The sequence below is a fragment of the Mirounga leonina genome, unplaced genomic scaffold, assembly GCF_011800145.1.
Source record: "Mirounga leonina isolate KUSES-001 unplaced genomic scaffold, KU_Mleo_1.0 Mir_93, whole genome shotgun sequence".
NCBI lineage: Eukaryota > Metazoa > Chordata > Mammalia > Carnivora > Phocidae > Mirounga > Mirounga leonina.
In genome coordinates, this window is record NW_023270854.1 from 19,265,012 (window position 1) to 19,291,338 (window position 26,327).

Sequence of the window (26,327 nt, forward strand, 5' to 3'; positions counted from 1 at the left end):
AGCTTCCTTCTAGGAAGTGACGTTTCAGCTGAGAGTGGATAGGGGAGTGACACACGTCAAGTAGGAAGTGGAGTGGTGGGAGTGGTTTGGAGCTTCTTCTGTTAGAGGAAACTCATGTTCAAGTTCTGCAGGGCCAGTGATGTGCTTGAGCATGATTAGGGGCTGGGGCAACTGGAGGAAAAAGCAGGGGTCTGTGGGTGTGTGGCCAAAATGGCCTTGATGTCCATAATGAAGAACTTTTCTCTTATCCTGTCACCAAGGGGAAGATGTTGACCTATTCAAGGAGGGAGTGGTATGATGGGATTTGCATGCCCGATTACAAAGACCTCTTTGCCTATACACGGTACATTACATACAAACACACCAATGGCACCTGGAGCCCTATCTCCAATTGTGGTTGTCTCACTAACATATACTCCATTTCCTCAGCGTGTGGTGTCCTTGTAGTTTGTGTGGGATCGATTACTGCATCTCCAGGGACATCTGTGATTGATCAGATGATCAGGATAATCCTAACTCCTTTGCTGTGGCTTTTAACTTGGGCCTTTCGGGTCTTTGCAAGCCCATGCAGGTATTTTGTGGCTTTAAGGATTGGTTCCATGATGGTTCCAGTCAAGGCAAAGTGAGGAAAAGTTTTGTTCTTTTGTAAACTGAACTCTCCGCAAGTAAGTAGGGGAATAAAGAAGCACGTAGACCCAGAAATCCTATGACCATGATGGATTTCAGCTTTGGAATGAAGGTTATATGAAGGTGGCAGAGTGGAGATAGGGGAGGGAACTTTGGTTTTGTGAATATGGTGGATCCATTGGATATGTCAGTGCTAAAATCTGTCTTGTCTCTGGACTTTCCACTTACCTGGGCCAGTAAATTCTCTTTATAAAAGGACTTTTAATTAGACTATGCCTGAAATTACCTTAATCTAGGTCTCTATTCTGAGCTCCAGACCCACATAGTCAGTTACTTTGCTGGAGCTTATACTTGGGTGACCGATGGACTCTCGGAACACAAAATGTCTAAAATACACTCTTTTTTACCACCCTACCTGTAAACCTGCACAAATATCCATCAAATAAAAACCTGGGAATAATCCCCAACTACTTGCCCTACCTTCCCAAGTTAGCTGTAAACCTCTGTCTATTCTCTTTCCCTGGTGTGATCCGGAATTGTCTGTTATCTTTGCTATAACAGTAGTTTCTTGTCTTCTAATTAGTCTCTTTATCTCCAGGTTCTCACCTTAACAACCATTGTCCCCATGGCTACCATTTCCAAAATGTAAATATGAACTGGAGATGCTTTCATACTCTGGTGCCTGCCTAAAGTCTTTAGGATGAACAATGAACTTCCTAGTACTTTGTCTTCCTCTGGCCCTGCCCAGATTCCACATTTCTTCATTGGTGACCACTGCAACTTTAATACCTTTATTCTCCAGGCTCATCGAGTGCCTTACCATCCCTTGCATGGGGGATGTTCCCTTGCGCTTCAGTGCCTTTGCACATTTGTTGTTCTGTCCTTGGAAAGCTCTGGATCTTGTAAGATGGCCACACTCTGGTCAGGCAGAAAAGGAGTATATTACCAAGATGGCAAGCACCCATTGCCATTTAAAGTCACCCTTGGTACAGATGTCTTCTGGGATCTCAGGTGGCACCTGAAACCTGTTGATGTTTCCTAGCTTTTCTCACAGCCCAGGCTCATACCCAAGCCTGACAGCCACTGTTGATAGCAGTTGTTATTGAACCGATGTCAGGGGCCTCTTCTGAATCCAAGAGGTATCCCAGTTCCTCCTAAACCTAGACTAACTCACTGCACTGCCCACAGCTCAGCCCAGGAGAGAACAGACTACCCCAGTGAGGACAGGTGTAGGAGAAAGCACTGATTTCAAGATCATTCATGACTTCTCCTAACCAGTAGGCACAAGTGTGTTTCTCGAGACAGTGCAGTGGGTCATCCTTGAAAGAGCGTCCGTACAAAAGATTGACGTGGGTGTGTGAGAAAAGGATGGTGAGAAATGTGGGTTATATTATTAAGAAAAGGCAGCTCCGTGGGGGAGCAAAATGAGAAACAATGAAAAAGGGGAGGGGGGGCTTGCCTGAATTCTGATGTTTTTAAGGAATAGCTTTCGGTGTTCATGGGAATATATGTTTGATAGGCTGAGAAAAAGAAATCCAGCTGCCCTTCACTCTTGCAGGCAGCCTAGGTTTTAGTGCGGGGCGTGCAGGCAACCGGATTCTTTGCCAATCATTTCACATTGTGAGGCCTGATTTTTCATTTGTAAAATGAGGATGATACGACGTACCTGGGTAGTGACTATAAGAATTAAATGAGGCGGTTTGAGTAAAAATTCCTCACAGTGAATGGGTGTGCTGAGAAGAGTTTAATAATCTGCTCTTGAAAAAAAAAAAACAAAAAAACAAAACCACAACCCTGATCTGTAATGTTTGCTAATTTCCAGGGTGTAAATGACCTCCCCAGTGCCGGTTTTGAGGTCCTGGTGTGACAGCGTTGAACGTGGAGTTGGGAAGACGAGCACGCAGTGTGGGCACCGCTCGCCAGGCTCCCACTGCCTTCTTCCTCTTTTCCACGTCCTAAACTGCCATGATCTGGCAAGGGATGATTCTAGCTTTTAACTCTCTTTTCTCTAAAATTCCATAACATTCATCATTCTTTCAGTAGTCAAATACTACTTTTTTATTTATGTATGATTTTTCTCCCAGTCTAGATGATATATTTCAGGGAGAAAGCCCTATTTTAGATTGATTTCTGTATCCCTTTGGTGTCAAATATCATACTGTGCTACTAATAGTAATCATAATAAAAACAGGAGTTATCTCCTTACCCCCTTTGTGAGAGCCTACTGTGTTCTAGATTCCATGGGGACGTTTTTCCTAAATTATCTCTAATCATCTCAACAGTACTGGAGGGTGGATGCAGTCATTCCCATTTTACAGATTAGGATACCCAGAATCTGAGAAGTTAAAGAATTTCTTCCCAATTACACAAGTATCAAGCAGCTCAACACTTATGGCTGAAAGATAGTGGTTGGGGGAAAAAAAAAAAAAGAATGGCTAATTGAATGTATTGGATTTATTTTCTTGAGGCAGACAAGACTGAGCAGCCTGAGAACATTTGGTGCTCAGAGGGAGGAAATGCTAAGAGGGGAAAACAAGTCTGAAAGGGAGAGAAGGATAGTTCAAAGGCCAGTTTCCCTGCTTTACAATTGTGACTAGTGCCAGGTCTAACTGAGTATGTTTGCTTTGCTTGGAAGATTGAACCATAGCGCCAGAATTCTCGGAAGTCTGTTTTGGAGGATGCATTAGTCAGGGTATGCTAATTGCTGGAACAAACAACCCCCAAACTTTAGTAGCTTAACACCGCAAAGGGTTATCTCCCGCTGCTGTCCCAGACCCACGGAGGTAGCCTGTGCTGCCTGTAGTCAGTCCTTGGGTCTGGGTTTTTTCATTCCTTAGCTCTGCCATCCTCTGGGGCCTCCGGGATTCACTAGATTCTTTGTATCCGGCTGAACAAAGAGGAAAGAGAAAGTGCATGGAGGATCACATGGGAGGCTTTAGGGGCCAGCCTGGAAAAGGCAAACACTACTTCCACTCATGTCCCATTGGCCCAGCCTTTGTCACATGTCCCACATGACAGCAGAGGCGGATGGGAGAGCTAGACTTCCTGTGTGATCAGGGGAGGAAGCAATGGGGGCTGATGAAGACAGCCTCACCTCGGCCACAGAGGGTTATACCAGGGACCTGAAAGTTCACTGTCCACTAGTTTTCAGAGGTATTGGATTTTCAGCAGGCACTACCATGCCGTACAGACTCAGCCTCTGGAAGACATTGGGTTGGAGGCCTGCTGATGGCCTTTACCTGAGAAAGTTGTTTACCTTCTCTGAAGAGAAGATAATAAGGTGCATTTCAGGACTCACTTGGGACACGGAAGGGAGTCATGAAGACGGACTGGCTTGTTAACTAGAAATGGATATCCAAACAAGAACTGTTGCTCATAGGTTGAAGTTGAAACCTGCAATATTGCTGAGGAAGAAAGGAAAGATGTGGAAGCAAAAAGGAAAAAAAGTAAAAGAGTGGTGGGAAGTAGGTTGTAGGCACTTTTTCTCTGAAAACCCGTTGCCATGCCTCATGTAATTAAATTTCATTCCTTTTAATGAAGCAGCTTGTATAAATCACGTGGAGGCTTTCCATAAACTGAGTATTTAATATCTACATTTTTTTTGCCTTAAAGATTGTAATTTTTTCATTTGTAGAACTGATGATTATTTTCCATTTGTAAAACTGATTCGATCTCCTTATGCTATATAATGGTGGACTTCCCTCTGGTCTCAGAGTCACTGCTTCGCAGGGTCCTGCACGCTGCCTTGAATGAAAGTGGGAAAAAGAAGCTGAGGGGTGGCTGTGCCTTTTAAAGATAAATGACAGTTGTGTAGTTGATACAATGAGGAGAATTCATTTTATCCTCTTTGGCATGGTCTATATATTGCTTTGATTTCGTTCTGCATTTATGAGGCTTACAGTATTTTTCTTTGGCTCTCTTGTTTGTAACTGCAGATTTAGCGGGTTCTTTTGTGTACCACTTGCCTCCCAGAATTTGGCCCAGTAGTTTTGAGTGGCTGAACGATTTATCGAGGACAGATCAGCTGAAATGTGGCTCAACTTTAGTAAAGCAGAAGGAATGACATAAGGTTAGGTGACTGATGTGTGAGTTTTTGAATTTGATTTGGTTTTACATGGAAAGGTTGAAGCAATGATCCATGTATTCTAATAAAAATCATCAGTACAAATCAAATAAAATCTGGCTTAGTGGCTATTTTCCCACCGTATCACTCATGGCTAGCCTGGGCTGTTACAGACCACATTTGGCAGGCACTGTTTTTTTCCTACAACAAAATCTTAAAGTAGTATCGCAATCTTTGCTATGTTAGGAAGGCATCTTTGCTAATCAAACTTCCTGCTAATCTCATCAGATAAATCATTATTTTCTACTGACAGCTCTGCTGTCCCTGGACCCCTTCCCTGCTTCTTGTTTTCTTTCAAGATGCCTGGTTATTGTCATTCTTCAGGCCTTTGCTTCTATCTCCTTTCAAACTAACATTTCTTCCATTCCTGAGGAGGAGTTACAGCGTCTTACCATTGCGCTTAGTGAATTTGTAAACCCAGGACATCGTGGCAGCTCATCTCTTTCTGACCAGTACTCCCTGGCTATCAGGTGGGCAGAAGGCAGCTGCATCCAAGTTGCAGACCTACTAAAAGAAAGCAATGTTTATCCCTGTGAATTTGATGCCATTAAGCTTGAGAAAAAGACCCGCTGATGCTTTCGAATGCATTTCCGTTTCTGCCCCCAAAAGCTGGACGAGAAAATTCATGCAGATGAATTTGACTGCTTCAGTGAGGAGAGTGTCTTAAAGCACTTGAAAGTGAAAGTAAGAGGAACGGTGTCTTTGGGGGAAGCTATAGTCCATTTCTTTGTCATTACAGACCTGCTGTCACAGCCCTGGTCTTTCTCAAACCAGTGCCGAATTTGTGTTGTGTTGGTGAAATAGTCTTGTGTAGGGTGCAGGGCAGCTCCGAAGGGAGACTAGCAATAATGTTTTCACTGCTGACATGATTTAAGAATGCATATTCTGAGATATGAAAATTCAATCATTATCATACTATCCAACTTTCCTATTTCAGCAAGTATTCTAATGAACTTTAGCAAGTATTCTGTTACCTGTTGGTCAGGCCTCTTTTACATAGGCCAGTCTTTTTCTTTTGATTTTTGTTTTTATGCTTTTGAAAGATAGTGTTGGTGTGCTCATACTTAAATATGCAACTCCTTTGGATCCCAATTTCATGCTTTCTGTGATTCTAGATAAATCATTTAAAAATGACACGAATATTAAAAAAAAAAATGCTTTGGAAAGCAGGAAGCAGGATACAAAAGTGTGGTTACATTATTGTGAGCTAAAAGTAAAACCCTTAAGTCACCAGGCCGACTTCTCTACTCTGATCAAAAACAAGGTGATGTCAGTTGAACAAGTTGCAACATCTGGGAGCCGTTTTAAACACGATCATTACATCAAGAAACTATCAGTAAATTCAAGTGTGTGTGTTGTATTTGTGTGTGTATGCCGATTTTACACATACACACACACACACAATTTATAAGCCCAATAAGAAACCCCTTTGCTGGTGTCTCCAGGCATTTGACTGAGGTAGAATTGTGAGGCCAATTTTCTAAGCATTTATAAGTCAGAGTTGAAATCCACCAGCACTGGTCAGTTTATAAAATGGCCTGGGCTTTTTGCCCGAAGGTTAAAGAGACTATTTTCACCTTATATTGATAACAGTAAGTTAACTCACTCCGTATTGTATGATATACATATATGTTCTGTAAGATGGCCAAGTTCCACTTACAATCTTTTCTATCCTCAAGCTTTTCTCTTCACTTTTTGTTCATTTGTACACCTGATTCTAAATGTGAGAATAGGTGCTTTTTAAAGTGTCAGTTTACTTCCCACTTTTAAAAACGTTTAGATGTTTCCCACTTTTTTTTTTTTTTGCCAGCCTATGAAGACCATTCTAGAATTTTTTCTGTCTGTCATAAGTGTATTGTCTATCCGTTTGATTGTAATTGGGAATTGCTACCACTATGACGGATCTCCTTTCTACACAGTGGTTTATGGAATGTGCTGGAAAGAGGCAGTGAACGAGTAGCCATTCAGGGCAGCATCCGCTCCAGAATGCTTGATTTAACTTGGTTTTATGCATGGCATTGATTCACAGGTGTGGTGCTCAATCTTGGCTTCATTTTGGCCGAATTCCTTCAAAGCTAGTGGCCTGTCTTCATTTACTCTAGTCTCTGGCTTCTCCAGCCCCACCTCGGTCACAAGGCTACCATTAATAATTATATGCACTGAGATGTCGCTAGAACCTAAATAAACATTTGAGGAATATTTCTTAACCATTCTTTCAGATAGACCAGACATTTTAGTCAAGTTTTACATTTAATGTCCTAAATTTCTGTGGTTTTAAAAATCAGTTGATCATAGACCAGAGGATCCGTAAGCCTACCTAGGAAACTGTTATGAGTTATCACTGGCACAAGGTGGGGAGAGTGAGTACTGAGGAAATTTTCACTTTTTACTTTATACGCTTTTGTATTTTAATTTTTTCAATAAGCGCATAATTGAAAATTGCTTGTAATGGTCTTAAAGTATCTCCCTATAGATTGCCGATTGCACAGGGAAAAGTGGTAATTGTAGAGTGATGAATTCCCACAATACCTTGACCAGGTGATGAAATGAGCGTAACAAACCAAGGGGGCAGACCACGCTGCCATCGCGTGGCTCTGTATGTGATATCCCTGGAAAGACACAAGGCCACTTGTGTATTATTCTATTCACCGGAATTGAATCATGAGGAAGCATCAGATGAACCCAAATTGAGAAATATTTACAGTTTGATAAGCATACACTACACCTTTGATCATCTGGCCTGTGCTCTTCAAGAATGCCAAAGTCTCACAAAGAAAGACTGAGGAACCGTTTCAGATTAAAATAGATGAAAGAGAGCTGATGGTTAAATGCAGTGACTAATCCTGGATTTTATCTGTTGGTTGGTTGTTTGGTTTTCGTTCTTGGTTAAGTGTGTTAATTATACTCGAGATCAGTTGTTGTTCATGGAATGACTTGCAGGTCGTCTTGGATAGTGGTGGCACTGTGGCTACCACAAAAAGGGCAAAAAAGTGACAAATTGGAATATGAAATATGGATTAGATAAAATTGTTATAGCTATGGTCAAATCCCTGGTTTTGATAACTATTACTGCTTTTGTTCTTAGGAAATGCACATGCAGGGCGCCTGGGTGGCTCAGTTGGTTAAGCGACTGCCTTCGGCTCAGGTCATGATCCTGGAGTCCCGGGATCGAGTCCCGCATCGGGCTCCCTGCTTGGCGGGGAGTCTGCTTCTCCCTCTGACCCTCCCCCCTCTCATGTGCTCTCTCATTCTCTCTCTCTCAAATAAATAAATAAAATCTTTAAAAAAAAAAAAGGAAATGCACATGCAAGTACTAATGTGATAAAAGGACCTGAGTGATAGCAAATGACATAGTTTTAAGCACATTGTAATGAAAACCATTTGAAAATTAAAAAGTAGAGAGGTATAGGAAAAATTTGAAAATATGTTTTGCCTTGCCCTCAACCCCTGATTTTTTTCCTTGATTAGGGGGCCAGGTAGGACCAGGATATCTCTGTTTCTTGTTTTTTGTTTGTTTTTTTGTTTGTTTGAAGTTCCTGGAGGATTTTGGTGGTCAGCCACATTTGGGAATTATAACCCTCCATTATATGTTATCCTTTCAGAAAGAGTTGCCAGAATCACTTTGAGCGTGATCAGGTGCCACTCCGTAAGTGGCAGAAACTCCCTCAAAATTGGAGTGAAAGGGTGAAAATCGATTTTGTGTAGTTTGAGGATGTGAACATGGTGTAATGTTGAGTTCTCTGTGGGTTTCAGCCTGGTCAGAGCAGTCTTCAGTGGACCAGGCGACTTACTGTTCTTTAAATGCCACAAAATTTAAATGTCCTTCTTCAAATCCTGTTCTCTCACAATTCTGATTATCAAACTTGTACTGTATGCTTGAGTATCAGACTGTAAATTTAGGCAAAATGTATCTTGTTGAGCCCATTAAGGAAAATAGAGTTTCCCCCTGATCCAAGCTATTACGATTTCACATTTGCAAAGTATTTCAAATTCATTTTTAATGGACTGCTTCCCTTCAAATACATGTGGAGATAGACTTATAAAACACTTGCATAAACTGTAAACAGTTTATGCATTTTTACAGATTTCCATTGTATGTGTTTGATACTGATTTACCTCTTTTTAATTGCAACAGAGATAAAGAATTAGTAGTTTAAAACAGTAGGAACTACATGTTCTGCTGTGATCAAGGAATTAGATAATCTGGCTTGTTTGCTTAAGGGGTCTGTATCTTGAGACTTTTATAGGGCAGTATTAAAGCTCTGAGCCTTCTTATTATGCCAATACCCAGAAGATTGCTTTAATGAGAAGTAAAGGGCCTTTTTCCAATTACAAGGGAATAACTGTATTAAGTTCCTGTGTTATGTCAACCTGCTTTGATTTGATTACTGCGAAAGAAATGGATTTATCTGTCAGTGTTACTTAATTAAGCCTTCTCATTGATGTTTTGCAGAGTAATATAGTGTGGTTTGCACATTTGAGCCTAAATACAAAGAAAATTGGCCTAAAACTAAGGCATGACCCCTGAAGATAACATGTAAGATTGATTGCTTGTCATGGCCAGGTCAGAGGCTACAGTGTTAAACACAGGTAGAAGACTGGGATGTTGAAAGGATAAAATGAAAATCAGTTTATGGGAGTGATTATTGTAAGCAAGAGGGACTGTGCTAGAAAACTGGATTTTAGGGAAGATTTTTGAATATTTGAAACTATTTGGCTTCACGAGTATCAGCAAAAGCATCCGTAAATAGGGGGTGGGATGAGATAAGACTAGAAGAAACAGGAGAAGTAGACTTGGTTCCAGGATGAAAGGAAATAGAAGAAGGAAAAAAAGCACAAGGAATGGATGCCATTTGGTAGAAGTGGACCATTGTGGTGATGCAGAGCAATTTCAGCCTACAAATATTTCAATTAAGCCAGCAGTCCTTTCCCAGAGCCACATGAATGGCACCCTAGGGAGAAAAGGGGAATTGGGGGAAAAAAAGAAGAAAGGATAAAACTATTATATGTTTCATCTTGGCTCCCCGTCCCCCGCATTGAAATACATTTAATAAATCATTTATCAAGTAGGCATTTAAAAAAATCAATTTGTGTATCTTAAGTCATTACAGTATTATGGACTTTGCCACATAATAATTACACATATGATTTGAAAAATGCATGCATAATTACATGTATGTTAGAGTTATATAGTCTGTTCTATTAGGAAGTGAAACATATTTTCACACTTATGTCTTTGTTGTTTAATGTCTTCTAAGGTATCTGTCTTTTATTTCTCACACTTTGTGATGTGTCTTTGTAAATACATCTTTAAAGGTACCAAGCACCTAGTTAAAAACTTCCCCAAATATGTTCACTTTTCATTTAGATACTTTGAGGCTGATCTCTGTAATATTGGAGTTAGATGGTATGTTGGTTTTATTTTTGAAGTCTTTTTTTTTGTTGTTAAGATTTCATTTATTTATTTGAGAGAGAGAGAATGAGACAGAGAGCATGAGAGAAGGGAGGGTGAAAGGGAGAAGCAGACTCCCCGCTGAGTAGGGAGCCCGATGTGGGACTCTATCCTGGGACTCCAGGATCATGACCTGAGCCGAAGGCAGTCGCTTAACCGACTGAGCCGCCCAGGTGCCCTATTTTTGAAGTCTTTAGATATGGCAGCTTATTTCTGATCATTATTCTTGCCTGATTTGAAATAAGTTAAGAACATTATTTTAGTAAGATTGATTTTTATTAAGTGCTTTTAGGATTGGTTAGATTTCAAAAAGTAAAAGGAGGCAAATACAATTCATATTGTATTCTTGCCTCAAGTTACTCATGGCTCTCTGCTTTCTGGGCTCTTAGAATGATGAGATCTTGGGGGCGCCTGGAGGGCACACTTAGTTAAGCATCTGACTCTTGGTTTCAGCTCAGGTCATGATCGCAGGGTCCTGAGATCAAGCCCTGTATAGAACTCTGCGCTCAGCGTGGAGTCTGCTTAAGACTCCTCTTTCCTTCTCCTTCTGCCACTACCCCTGTGTGCTTGCTTTCTTGCTCTCTCCCTAAAAATAAATAAATCTTTAAAAAAAATGATGAGATCTTGAAAGGATTAATTGCTCTTTAAGAGGAAGACTGGTTAGTTTCAAACATTTGAAATGGAAGGTTGCTAAATAAAAGTGTTTCATGTTAAGAGTATTCAAGTTAGAATATTATCCAAATTAGATGATCTTTGATACTTCCAAGTGATATGGATTGATCTAAAGACTTCAAGGTTACTTTTTTCTCAATTTCATACTATAACCGTTTACTCAGCTTGAGTTCTCAAGAAGGTTTCTGAGTTTCAGAATAACAAACAACAGTGCATTTATAATGCAATAGTTATGCATTTTATTTTGTTACTTTCGTATGATCTGACTTTCATGTTATATGAAAATGTGTTTCCCGTTTTATAGCACCGCAAAATGCCATTCTCCATATTTTAAATACCTGAGATTATTTAGTTTTCATTTTTGAAAAGTTTGTTTTGAACTTGAGGAAAATAATATTCTCTAAAGAGTGTTCTACGGGACATATTAATAATGGAAGTTTAAGTTGGAGGTTAATAAAGCCTAAAATATTGGAATAATTTCTCTCTGAACAAATTTTCCTACTATACTTTCCATCTAGTATTTCCACATTTTACCTTTCTTTATGCATTTTACCTTCTTATGTATAAGAAGGTAAAATGCACACACACAAATATATATTCATATAGAGATCTATAAGATCATCTTGTACTTAACTTTTTGAGTTTTCAGATTTATTTGGTAAGGAAATCCATTAGTACTCAGAAAGCCAGTACTGATGGCAATGATCTGAAAATGGAACGCCCCGGTCTCTGTTCCTTATATCTGAAGTATCTTCAAATTTGTGTGAGACGCATCACCACAACCCTCATCTTTTGCTCAGTCAGATTTGGAAAGTGCTGGAAGTTTCTTGTTAGTGCTCAGATCATTCATTATGAAGCATACCTTTTTCTTACAGAAAAAGGAAGAAGCGATCATGGTTGTATGGACATTGTCCATCAATATTTGAAGCTTTTCAGATCTTCCTTCATCTGTACTGGTACTCAAATTTGACTTCAAATTACTCTACTTAGAGCTCTTATTATACTGGGTGCTAATGAAAATGTGCACATCCTTAACACGCTCTTTGCTGATGAAATATTTTGAACTCTAAATTCATCTGGCACTGACAGAGAGCATATGCCATCTCAGTTTGTGTGGAGGGCTCAGCCAAGGGTTCTTCCTGGACTAGGAAATTAGTAGGAGCCACAGATGTACCCAGTCTGTGAGTCTCCATGATGGTGTGGAGGATATTTAATGGTATCTGTTGTTGCAGAGCAAAGGATTTGAGACAGTGTAGATCTCAACATGTTTCGGGGTGATTATCTTTCCAGGAAGAACTTAGCCTTGATCTCCCAACGCATTCTGAGAGCATAGAAGCTTTCATCAGGAAATCAGTCTATTTCTACAAGAGTGGGAATTTGTAGACTTTTAAAACGACTCAAATAAAACCCTTTCATTGTTTTCTTACTTCATGAAACTCTAGGGCCTTGGGTGCTTGGCATGATCTGGGCTCTAAGCATGGAAAGGACCCATACACAACTCTATCCCAAATCAACAGAGTTAGGTAACTCACACTTGTTTATTTCTTCTTTTTTTATTTTTTGTAAAATCTATTTATTTATTTATTTAAATTCAATTTAGTTAATATAACACTGTTTATTTCAAATCACGGTTAAATCTATATAACATTTAGTCTGTGTTCTTAGCTTGGGCCTTGGGTCAGCATGCATTAACTTTTGAGAACATATCATTTATACAGAACACAAACGTATGTTGCAATGGTGAGAGGTAAAGGGGATATTCTGAAGGCAAATCAAGTCACTAAACAAATCTAATATGTACTGAATTCTCTCTGTGATTTTGCTGTAGAGGTTCATGGAAAAGGTGGGATTTGTTTACCCTAAACTTATTGGCTGTTTCTAAAATCCAGGAGAATATTTGAAAGTCTCTGACCTGTTGAGCAGAACTAGGAGTCATAAAAATGTGAGACTCAGGTTTCTTTGAATAAATCACCATTTTACAAATTTACATAGTTTGCTTATCTTAGAGCATAATAAGTTATGCTCTCATGGGCAGGTGTTGGTTACTGAGAATTTGCTATGGACCAGGTACTCCCCTAAGTGTTTAAAAAATATTACCTAACTTACTTACTTTTATAATAACTCCTTGAGGTTGGAAATCCTATTATCCCCGTTATCTTCTGTTAGATACCTACTTTGGATGGGTCCTGGGTTTTCGCTTCTGTTTTGCTTGACCTAAGAGGCCATTAAATTTTCTAGGTTGGCAGATGTCCTTAGGGCAAAAATGTCTTCTCTTCCTTCAATTTGATTTTGGCTTGATAATTCCTTATTATCCTCTCAGCTTATTAGTATTTTAAAGAAGATTTTTAAAAATTTACCCATCATTTAAATTTTTTTTGTGTGTGGGAGAGTTGTCCAATATACTAGAATTTCCCTATTTCCAAGGGTGCAGCTCAAACCCACTTATTTTATAGTTGACAAAAGTGAGTTCAGAGAGGCAGTGATTGGCTCAGACCACACAGCTTGTTAATGCAGAGTGCCTGGTGAAATCTGAGTCTCTATCCCAACTCCCAAGGCTGTGTTTTCTGACATTTGTCCAGTCTATCTGATAGTTTCGATCTTACACATCATAAGCAAAGTGGAGATTTGAGTAATCAAATCATAAGTTTAATGAATGTGGATGGCGAATCATAGAAATTAAAAATTACCTCTGTGTGTCTTTTCTCAGAATGGAGTGTTTGGTCCTAGTTCTGCCTAAACTTTGCTTTTGTGTTTTGGTGTGGAAATGTCAGATACTTTAGAGGGGCTTATGCAGAACTACTCTATTAGAATGAAATTTTGTGGATTGTCAGGTTGCCTCCTAAACCAGCTGTCAATCCCATAGAAGTTACTAAGTCTGTCCTCATTTAGGTAGGGTAAAATAAATTAGAAAAGACTGGAAAAATGGAACCCATTTTAGTATTTTGGAAGAATAATTTCTGTCATTCACTTGCTTTTTTCCTTTCCCTTCTGCTGCCCGGATTATTGTGTTTCTGTTATTTATTCCCATCTTGGATGGAGAGTGACAGTAGGACAAGGGAGAGGCAGGAACTAAATGTTCAGACAGCCTCTATCCTGGGCAGTTTTTCATTTGTTACTATGTTGCCTTAATGGATTTCCTGAACTATTTGTGTGCTTTTATCCCATACTCATTGTGAATCTTGTTTCACTCTTTGTTTTGCCCACTCAGTACCTTGTAGAATTTTGACCCCTTTCTAGCAAGTTATCCAGTCCATCACAGTATACATTTTGATAAGCTCATCATACCTCTGGCTTTACTGTCCCCCTATTTTTATTTTCCAGTCTCTTGATTTCTTCAAATATTTACTTTTATATATTTGTGTTGTATATAATTCTTTAACCCTTCGTGGACCCAAGAATGGGCCTAAACCCCTACTAAATACTTTCACTCTGCCTGGGAAGACTTGTGAGAAGTAACCTTCAAGATGGCCATGGAAAGAAATGAAGTTCTTTCCAGGGAGGCATTTACAGTGTTGGAAAAGAGCACTCTCTGGCTTTGCTCTTGTCATCACCTGTGTTTGCTGGTTGCTTGAGAGAGTTTTCTGTTCCATCAAAGCCTCAATGTTCTCATCTATGAAATGGGGGTACTGTTAGTGCGTGGAAGTGCTTGTGCTTAGTACAGTGTCAGATGCGCATTTAAGCTCACTAAACATTAGCTGCTATGATTCTTTGAGAGATGGAACAGTTCAGGCAGAGGGAATAGCAAGTACAAAACCATGGAGATACAGAAGTGTGTGCAGCACAGGCCTACACCAGCAGGGGGTGGGGAATGGCCACGAGTAGGCCACGTGCAGGTTTCTAAAAAGTGAGTCTGGGCAAGATGCAGGTGCATCTGGGTACAGATGTGATGGGAATGTGTATTGAGTGCTGCTGAAACTGGCAACCTTGGCGGAAATTTGAAGATCTAGAGTGAGAGAGGCACGTGTTGATGGTGTGGGGCATGCATCTGTCTTGTGTTCCTGATAAGGCAGGCTGGTGGTCCTCAAACTACGTGCACATGCAGATGACTTGGGGACCTTGTTTAAAACACAGTTTTCATGAGTGACCCAGACTCAGTTGGTCTGCAGTGGACCCCAAGATGCTGATTTTGAAATGAATATACAGGTAATCCACATGTAGGGGGTCTTCAGATGCCCTCTGAGATGTGCTGGAATAGTTGTTGAGGAAATGCTCACTAACCAACTGGCAGTCCTGATGAAGCTCAGTGGGGAGGAAGATGGAAACAAATGACTTAAAAGCAACATGTTGACATTCATTATGAATAAAAATCTTAGTGCTCTCCCTCTGTGGCTTCTTGCTCTTGGATAAAGGAGCACCCAGCTAAACAAATACTTTTTCAAAGAAAAAAGTATCATCCGAAATCATGCAATTGTCTAGTAGGTTTGGGAGAGCTAGAGATTGGTCCTTATCTGTTAGATCTAGCAGAAGTCCCGGGGATGGAAAAGCCTGTTAAAAAGAGATCAGTAAAAGAGAGGAAGCAGAAAGGAAGCAGAAATGAGAAAGATGGAAATGAGAAAGGATGGGAAAAGAGCAGTCAGATCTGATTGGTTGGGAATCTATTTGTGAAGGAACCCAGCCAGTATTTAACCTGTTTTGAAAAAGCTAGACTTCCAGCATTTTTAATTAGTGGATTGCTCGCTTTTGAAATTGCCCAGTTGGGAATACTCAAGTTTTGATGTGTTTTATCTGCCCGCTAATTAGCAGGCTGCTTGGTTGACCATCATTTTCCCTTTATTCTGTGGACAGAAGATGTTTATGGAGGTCTCCTGAAACACTCCAGCTCAAGTCTGGGTTAAAAGGCATAAGTCACCATGTATTTAGTAAGAGTTCATACTAAACTATAAATTAAATTCTAGTACATCTTTTCTCCAACTCGCATCTTCCTTTTTGCTCTTTAGTGTGATTTTCCCTCAGCACTGGGCTTCTCAATCTAGACACAACTGACACTTGGGGACAGAGCATTTTGTGTGTGTGTGTGGCGGGGGGCATTCTAACATTTGTAGGATGTTTAGCAGCATCCCCTGGCCTCTACCCACTAGATGCCAGTGGCACTGCCCCACCCCCACCCCACCCCATGTTGTGACAACCAAAAATGTCTCCAGACATTGCCAAAGGCTTTCTGGGGTCCAAAATCACCCCACATGTGAGAACGATTCCTCTTTCTTCCTTGTCTCTGCCTGCTTTTGGTGTTTAAAAATTTCCTTGAAAATTGGAAAGGTAAAATGGGTCCAAGCAATATGAAATCTTATAGAATATAAGGATTCAGCTCCCAAATCCAGAGGGTTCTAAGTCACTTCTGTGAGTATTTCGGTTCGGCATACCCGTAGGCCAGGAGATGAGGTTGTTAAACAGCAGATTTAGGGAAAGCGTTGCACCTTCTCTCCAGACTGGATGCACTACCCAGAGCTTTCTTGACGTCCCTTAAAGCGCACAGTCACTGATTTTAGCTGTCCGTGGGGGACATTTGTTTGCAGTTGCATTATCTCCTGAAGCACCCACAAAAGGAACAGAAATATTTGTTTAAAAAAAAAAAGAAAGAATTCAAATTTAGTGGTAATTGTTTTTTGTTGCTGCTATCCCATCTCTTAAGAGACTCTAAAACGCTGCGTGCTCCAGTGTACCCAAAAATAAATCAACTAATTATACTGTGATTATTTCTTCTGATAATAAAATAGCAGTAATAAAAGGAAAGACAGTGGTGCGTTAGGAGAATAAACAGTATCACTGAAATGTTAGGAAACACAACGAATGGGGTTATGTCTCCTGAACCGAAGTTTCACACCTCCTCCAGTCCTGTCAGAGGAGGTTTGTGATGGCCGTCTGTTTGATCGACCATGATCAAAATAATAGAACAGTGAAACTTTTTATACTTATAAAGGACCTTTCATCAACAATCTCAAAGCCATTTCTAAATATAGAGTGACTGATCTTTAGACCACTTTTATGTTTTAAAGCAATTGATACGATAACTTCACTGCAGTACTCTCCAGCCTGAGCATTTTGCCACTTAAAGCCGTGATGGCGTGCTCAGCGTTAGAACTTTGCTGGTCCAGAGTTTAGAAGAATTTCCACTTGTGGTAGTTCATATAGGTCTCTTCGCTATCACTTATCAAGATAAAACATGGCTTTAACGACTTTAATTTTCACATCTCAAAGCCTAGATTAAGGATTGTAGCCAAGTGGTCAAATCTATTAAAATAATTAAAATACTGAGACAGTGTTGTCTTTACTTAAAACATTAACAAAAAAAACCCACATTCTAATATCCTTGTAATGTACTGGTGGAAATAGACTGCTGAATCCACTTTTTGTCTTGTGTATTTTGTTGCATGTCTGTTGTCTAATGTAATAAGCCTTGGCTAAAGAACAAGAAATATCCAAGAGCATTATGGCACAGATGCTGCTAATGTTGGTGTGAATATTTGCCTTAACTTACCTTTTAAAATATACATTTAAGGTTATATTAGTGTCATTTTAAACTTATTTTGTACAAAAGATCTTAATAAAACTTTAAGTGCAGTTTCATGTCTATAAAAGTTGAGGCTATGAAACACTGAAGGATGGAAGTAATTTTTATGTTCCTACCTCTGGTTCCTGAGGGTCCAGTTCATTTCTGCTGTGAATTTAAATGAGTTCATTTAAGTAGATGGGTCAAAAGCCACTATCATCGTGGTAGCCCTGTGCCTGATTCTTAATTAAAGGCAACAGGAGATTAATTTGAAACATTAATTTAAAAGTGCATATACAAAAAGGAAGAATTATTGCAAGAAAGCCTAAAGAACTTTTCTCTTGTCCCTAGATGTAGAAGACAGAAGTAGCTCAGGGTCCTGGGGGAATGGAGGACATCCAAGCCCGTCCAGGGTAAGTATATCTAATCTTTTCTCCCACAACCAGACATCCTGCATATGTAAATTGACGAACTGAAGGTGAGTTTCTCTCTCGCGCACACACAAATGCACAGATATATATATGCATACTAAGTTTAATGAGGATCAGCTTGTGTTTGCAGTTTTATTTTTCCCATTCTCTTACTGGATGCTGTTATTGAATTTGACACCTGTTCCACTCCTGCTAACCAGAAGAAAAATCCTTCATTAAATATTTGGCCTTACTTTGCCAGTTATTGATCCAGTATTACAGAAAGTTATTTGTTGTAGGCGGCACAACTTTGAAAAAAATCCTAGTATCCCTGTAATGTATCGGTGTAGACTACAGAATAATTCTGAAGACAGGGTATGAAGTTCTATCTGATCAGTATAATCTACATAATAAATCAGAGTTGATTTCACTTTGTAAACATGGTATTAATGCCTTTGGTCACCAGTTGGGTTCATTCATTTATTTGGTTTCAAATTTTTGCTGCTCCTTTTCATGGTTTTCCTTCATGCTTTAGTTGTTAGTTTGGGTGTAATGGGGAGACCATGGAATGGGATGGGAGTGGGGTGGTTAGACAATGTGTATTTTTGTGTGTATATGACCTTGGGCATATCATTTCACTTCTTTGGTCCTCATTTTTCTAATTTATAAAATGAAGAAGTAAAGCCAGAGGATCTGTTATGTTCCTTCCCACTTAAAGATATATGATTTTATGTATAATCAGTTTTTAATACAGTCATTTCTAGGCCCTCTAAAATCCATGTCAGCTTTTCTAATATACGTCTAAATACCCCAAATTAAAAATAGACCGAGAGCACATAGTCAAACAAACACATGCCCCTCCCCCAGCCAGCTGTATAAATGAAGCATTATGCAGGGAGGGAACATTTTACTGTAAGTATTCACATAAATTTGAGGTGGGGGTGTTTCTATTTTGGCAGAAGAGGCAAGGAAGGTAATCAAGCTGTCACAGTGAGGACATTTCAGCAAGCCACTGTTGTCCATTTCCACCTGTCCTTTGACCTTGTGGTTGTCACTGTGGTCTTCATGGTGCGGCAGGGTCTGTAGGCTTACCGGGAGCTTTGTGGAGCCACTGCACCAGCTGTCGGGGTTGATATCCTAATGCATTATATGGATGGGTTGAGGAAATCTTTCCTCCTCCTCACGTTACAGGCTGCACTTGTAGAAATAAATCCATTCCCCTTGACAGCAAGTGTAGGAGAAGACAGAATTTCCCCCTATTGTTTAGCTCATTCACACTTAATGTCTTACGATTTCTCACTTTAACACACACACTACTTTTAATTGTTCTTCTGAGAACGAGGTCCCTTAGGACCGTCCTTTGATTTCATTTTCAGTAACTGTCCCGCCATTTTTTTTCAGGGCATATTTTGGTGAATAATTGTGAGTCGATATTTTGTAATTTCTGTCTTCTCAATCCAGGGAGTTTGCGTGTGATAGATTTCTGTGGCTGACTTGTACTGACAACTGTGCGAAGTCCCGTCTTCTCTCATCCTAAAGTGGTGATATTATCCACTACCTTACAGCACTGGGCTGGGGTTTAAATTAGGTAGTGTATATTAAAGTACACTGTCTAAGATGAGGACAGTTAATAAATAAAGATTAGTCTTATACAATGCCCGGCATAGAATAAGTGAGTGCAAAACCCATGCTAGGTATTTTTAAAAAATATGACATCTTTTTATACACTGACATATTGGCAGCATTAGATTACGGTATCATTCAAGTTAATTTTTCTAAATGAGGAAAAGTGATCAAAAACAGGATTATTTGGAACCTTAAGGGTTCCAATTATTCTCTAGTGTGTTTTCATTTTTCATACGACATCCGTCTTTTTTTGTATGGGCAGATTCTGCCCTTTGGCTAACATGCCAACTGATACCTCTGAGTAAATTTGACTTGGTCTTTATGGGCAGTGCAACCAGCTGAGCAGATTGATTTTTTTTTTTCCCCTTTTTGGTTACTTGATGCACCTTAGTCTGAAATTTGAACCCTGTAATGTAGGTGATTTTAACTTTTCCTATATGTTATTTAGGGGCTCCTGGGTGGCTCAGTTGGTTAAATGTCTGCCTTTAGCTCAGATCATGATCCCAGAGTCCTGGGATCTAGCCCCACATTGGGCTCCCTGCTCAGTGGGAACCTGCTTCTCCCGCTCCCTGCTGCTCCCCCTGCTTGTGCTCTCTCTGTCAAATAAATAAATAAAATCTTAAAAAAACCCCATTATTTTAATTTTAAATTCCATTAAAATAATTAGATAATCATAATCATGACAAATTTCTGCCAAAAATTAATGTCTGCTTTAAAACTTTTTTTGTGGCATGCTTTGTCCAAATCCAGAAGTACTAATTAATGCTAAAGTTTTGATGTTCCTTCATAGTCATGTTGTAATAATTTTAACGTTCTTACATGTTAATTACTTATGGAATGATCCAGTTTTCTTACAACCACAAAAACAACTGTCACAAAACATTGAAATTTCAATACTGTAAAACCAAATGTTGTTCAAAAGGCTCTATCTTGGTCTTCTAATGGCAATTCATTATAGGCTATGGGTCGTTCTCCCTGATGGCATAATCTTGTGTTTTTTCTCTTTTTAAATAATTTTGGCTTGCCTGTGCCTGGGTGGCTCAGTCGGTTAAGCATCTGCCTTCGGCTCAGGTCATGATCCCAGGGTCCTGGGATTGAGCCCCACATCGGACTTCCTGCTCAGTGGGGAGCCTGCTTCTTCCTCTCCCTCTGCCCCTCCTCCTGCTTGTGTTGTCCCTCTCTGTCAAATAAATAAATAAAATCTTATAAAAAATAATGTGGACTTACCAAAATAGTAACTTCTAATATTTACAGTGCATTTTATATGTGTCAGGTGTTTTACATACATTATTTCATTTAATCATGTCAACAACTTCCTGCAGTTGATTCTGTTGTTATTATTATACGATTTCACAGCTACCACGAGGAAAACTTGAACTCTGCAGACTCTAGAGCCCTCACTTACCCACTGGACCTGTGAAGAGGCAGGTCCCTTATAATGAGGTTCCATAGTGGGAATGTGGACTTCAGTTTCTTTGGATCTCGGAGCTGTCAGTAGGGGGGCATTTATATGCTGATTTATTCATGCGAAATGAAAACTTACGATGTTGTTTTATTTACAGAACTATGGAGATGGGACTCCCTATGACCACATGACCAGCAGGGACCTTGGGTCACATGACAATCTCTCCCCACCTTTTGTCAATTCCAGAATACAAAGTAAGACCAATTTTAAATTAACATGCACTTTTCAAATGCTGATATTTTACCATAGAAAGGGGAGAATACAGTCCAGACGGAGGACCTGTTTTTAGGGACTTGGATATTTAGCCAGTTCACTCTAGTAATTTTAAATTGCAGAAAAATACTGACAGTTTATGCTTGGTAATCACGTGTAAAGGACTACGTTTTATAACCACGTGGAATTACAGGATTTCAGTGATATCGAATTGCTGTGGAAATTTTGTCTTCCTTAGGTATAAAGCTCTTATCTCAATCTCAACGTTGCAATACTTGTTTTCTGATTTAAGGTTGATAAAGTCAAAGTGGTGAACATTTAAAATAAAAATATCTTCGGGCCTGTCTGTTGGCAATGATATATAGTTCGGGGTTATGGAAACCCCTTTAATAATAGGTTTAGATTGCTGAAATCAGAGTAATGTTTCAAGTTGAATTATAAGATCTGGTTGTGTATTTATCTTGGTGTGAGCTTTTTAGCTTTTTAGTGGTCAAGGCAGACTGTATCTTACTTCACTGGAAGCAAGCTACGCTTGAGATAGTTTGCGGGTTTTCAGCATGCCCTTCATGCTGGTGTCTTTCGTGTATTTTTCTGTTTCATTTACCCTGTAGGGATGTGTGTCTAACAGCAATAACCTGAGCAATGAGCAATACCAGGTTTCTTGAGTTTCGAGTGAAACAATGATCTTTGTTCTAGTCAATGTGGTTTTCTTCTTAAGCAATATTAATAAATCTCTCAACTTGGTCAAATTCTATTGCAAATCCATCAATAAATGAAGTTAAATTTCTTGGCAGAAGGCGTTGGACCGTACTCCAAGAAAAACACACAGCTGTAATTATATCACTCTGAAACCATAATTGCAAATGCTTCTAAAGAATGTCCCTATTTTTAAGCCTTGGAAGCTTACTTGTTATTTAATGTATAGATAGTCCTTGAATCTTAGTCATTTTTTTCAAAAGTTACCATCAAATCCATCTAAAGGAATTTCAGGTATTTAACGCAAAGTAGACAAAGCAGAGAAATACTAGCAACTTATTTTAAAGTGGGTGATATCATATGTTTGTGCCTTTAAAAATCATTCCAACTTATGTTTGATCATTCGTTGTTCTTATACTTGTGTTCCTACTTACTTTAAAATGATAAATTTCATATCTATGGTTTTTTTTTTTGGTACCTAAATCCAGCTTCCCCCTTTTTTATCAGTTGTTGATAGGGAGGTACAACAACTTTCCTATTATAATACAGATACAGAAGACTAGATATATTTGTCAACTTAGATCTTAAAGAACAACTTTGGACTCTTCAGTGACAATAGTACTAATATTAAATTCTAACACCTTGCTTCTCACGTCATCCTCGCTCAATTTCATAAAACAGAATAAAAGATTAACTTGAAAATAATAATCTTGGGAAGTAATACTTCGATGGCATATTAAAGGACTCCCTTGGAAGATTCTAAAACTCTCCTCTGATGAGCGAAAGTAAAATAGAATAAATGAATCGCTACTCATATTTAGAAGTTTATGTTAGGTACATGAAAAGAATTTTCCTCAAGAACAACTCGATAAATTAGTATCACGGAATATGCCAAGCAATACAAAGATATTAAATATTTGTGCTTGTTCATCTGTCCTCATGGGCAACTGTTTTACCAGTCAAATTCGTTTTTCCATCCAAATAGTATTTAAAATATACGTGGGCTGAGAGCCTAGAGCCAGAGCAGAGAGAGCTGACTCTTTTCACTTAGTTGTTGTTTAAGCTGAAAGTCCATGTCAGCTGTGTTCTTTTATCCCGTCTGCCCTCCTTCCCATTAAACTCTTAAATATGGAGGCCAAGACAGTCTCCTGCATTGTGATAGGAAATGCTACTAAGTCTGGGAGGCTCCCACCCACTGTTCCCCATGAAAGGACTTCTCTGTTAGATAAGCTGTCTGGTCTGAAACATGGCTCTTTATTGTTTACAAACTGCTACATTTTCCACCTCAAGCAGATTTTTGCACAGAATAGATTTGTGCTGGGGCTAAATGGTTGATCTGACGTTAACAGCGCAGTGTCAGACCGGGGTCAGGGAAGTCGCCCTCCGAGTGAGAGGGCATGGCGCAGTCTGCAAAAAAAAGGAAAAAGATATTTAAACAACTATGAAATACCTCGCATTTTTAGTTTGGAAAAGAATTTAAAAATATTTTTAGAGGACTGCCCATGATGCCGCATTAACTCTTGCCACCCCTGTCAATTCTCACATCTCAAGCGCCTTCTTGATCAGCTTGACTATCTCAGGGCTAGATTAGGGGAACAAAGATTCTCATTGATTTTTGTCCAAGCTGCTGTTTATTTAAAATAAAACCACTTTTGAGATAGGTCATGCTTGGTGTTTATGCTGTGCTTTTATAAAGAGAAGATAGGTTGTTTCCAGAAATTAGAGACAACCAATTACAAATGGAGATGAAGATAAAATAAGATCTATTAGTGTAGCCAACAATTTAAACTCATGGAATACTTGGTCTATTCTGAACTGCTCTTTGTGTCCAAATCCATATTCGGTGTCCTGGTCTTTGCGGAAGTTTTCATTCTACCAAAAGAAGGCATTAGACTTCACTGGAAGTTTTTGACAACAGTCGATACCTGCTTTTAGAATCTTTAGTTTTCATTAAAACTACAAAGGATTTCTTTACATGTCAAAGATTTAATTCTGCTGTGATGTCATATTAGGGAAAAGCTATAGCATAACAAATAAATCAGCCACTTTATTGGACCAGATTCTCTATTGTCAAATCAATCAAGCCTGTGACTGAATTAGGCGTCTGCTACAGAAACAAGTGACACTAATTTTTCAGGAAAGAGTTATTAACTGCAGATGACCTGATTTTTTTTTTTAAGTAAACTGTTTATTTAGCAGGGTTTTATTTTATTGCAAGGAAAGAAAAAAGTAATGAACTGCTCTCTCCTTTTGGGAGTGCATTATTATTATATATTTTGTTCTTAATGGCAATACACTATTTTGGAGAAATGATACAGGCATTGCTAACATTTGCTCATAAACTCTTACGGCAACAAAGCCCTTTATTACAACTCTGACTTTTTTGACTTCACAGGAATGATTTTGCGTAGATGTTCCAATTTTTGTGCTATAATACTTAGGTTTGGCACCAAAATGCCAAAACTCAACTTATTTGTGTATCTCAGATTTTTGCAGAATGACATATAAGAGTAATAGAGTATCTCCATTCGTTTATTCTTTAAGCCTGCATATCTGAATGCAATATCCTATTTGATAGTTCGTGAATCCCTACACCAAAACACGAACAAACGAATACAAGCGCACTTACATGCCTGCATGGGGGCATGCGCACGCATGTGCACACACACGCCTATTCTGCTGGGATTACTGACCCCTCTCGGTTTATAAGGCTGCACCACTTCTTCCATTCTTATCTGTAGGTATAGTTGCCATACAAAGTTTTGGAAGTTGATATTGTGTAAATCCTATAAAGGGAAACATAACTAGAATAAACAAATAAGCAACACAAGTAAAATAAATAAGCAAAATAAAATAAGCAAAAATAAATTAAAAAGGCAGTCCCTAATTTGAAGAACAAAATAAGTGTGCATGACTTTTTGTTTTCCTTCTCATGTGGGAGAGTCTGGAGGAGTGGAGAGACTATAGCATAGCAGTGAGTCTTCTAATTAACTGCCTGCACTGACCAAATCATAGATGTACTCTCTTTTTAAAATGTTATTTATTTTTTTTATTGAGGTAGAATTGACAGATGACACTATATTAGTTTCAGGTGTACAACAAAGCGATCCGATATTTGTGTATTCTACTCTTTCACCTGACATTTCCTGAATCCTCGACCACCACTTTCATTGGGCAGAGACAAGCAAGCCAGTTTGCATTTTTGCTTCTTTGAAATGTCATGTCCCGTTTCGCATCTGGGAAAAACAAATCGCTTTTTCTTTGTGACTACTTATGGTTATTAATGATGAAAATGTATGCTTGATCTGTTGGAAACTTGTTCGCTGCAGTTTTTAAACAGTTTGATTAAACTTTTATAGGTGGTCGGTGAGTAGCTTTCAGAATATGCTGATGGGACAGAGGGGCCATGGGTCTGAGTCTTGTGTTTTTAAGAGGACTATATGCTATGGAATAGTTTGAAAATACTGACAAGAGCTATATGCAAAGAGTATAGATTTTTTAACATTCCCATCCCTGCTTATTTTCTTGCAAGCATTAAACTTTTGCAGGTAATTGTCCAAATGTTTTTACAATGGGAAACAATATATTTTCTAGCTAAAACTTTTTGATCCGAGGAAGGCCCTAAGCTTGCATTTTCCTTCTATTGTTTCAGAGCCTTAACTGAAAACCAGATTGTTGAGTGAGCAAGTTGCCAGTAAGATTATAGACATGCATCGGTAACTGAAGGATGTGAAAAGTGATACTTTTGTACAGTTGGGTGCAGCTTAGCTCAACATCAGCTGCTGTGTCTTTATGCGTCCCATTGGGAATGGTTCGGTTTCCTTACTGTGGTATTTGGTTCTAGTCCCAGTAACGGTACTCTACCAGCGCCCTAAATAATTTCCCACCATAGAGTAACTGGTTTCTAAACTAGCTCAGTGGAACATTTTACTGCAGGATTAGATCGGGGTTTCAGGCAGAACTGAAGAAAGCTGCTGGCTTATAGGATGACCTTTGAATCTCATCTGGGTTAGCGGTTGATATTTTGATTTGGTTACTGTGGTCATATTGTGACAGCTGCTAGCTCATTATAATTCGGTTCCACTGCTCCGTTTGCCTAGCAGGAATATTTAGGTTTGTATTACTTCCAAGTGTTTACGACTACCCTGAGTTTAGCCCAGCATAAAGGTGAAGTGTTGTGAGTGTTTTCAAATCCCAGTGGCAGAGGTCAGTGGCACATTCTTCTTGTAAAATGGCGAATGTGAGTAGATGCTAATACAGGGAATTTTTCTTTTCATTGTAAAGCTGGAAATAAACCTAAATGAAGAGGCTCTTACTAGGAAAACTGTTTTGAGAACCGTAACGTACAATAACCACAGAGAGACATAGTTTTTTTCAAAGCAGGGGTAAGATTTACCTTGACCTCTTTGTCAGGTGTTTTCTCTCCACGCAGGAATTTAAATATTTGAAACGAAACAAAACAAAACCTGCACAATGTGCCAAATGTTTGATTTTCTAAAGTGCCAGAGGTCAAATAATATTTTAGTAACTTCATGAAACTGGAATTGTGACTACGG

General features: G+C 39.1%; 1 protein-coding gene across 15 annotated transcripts in view; it reads left to right on the forward strand.

The window, feature by feature from the left end:
• Positions 1-26,327, forward strand: part of TCF4 (transcription factor 4) — a 353,355-nt gene that overhangs the window by 99,266 nt on the left and 227,762 nt on the right. For 14 of the 15 annotated variants that reach the window (XM_034995786.1, XM_034995781.1, XM_034995785.1 and 11 more), the window contains 2 exons: positions 17,713-17,774; positions 20,960-21,056. In XM_034995786.1, the coding sequence (XP_034851677.1) occupies positions 17,713-17,774; positions 20,960-21,056 (159 nt within the window). Of the gene's footprint in view, positions 1-17,712; positions 17,775-20,584; positions 20,822-20,959; positions 21,057-26,327 lie in introns of those variants that run through there. The other variant, XM_034995787.1, reaches the window with a different exon arrangement.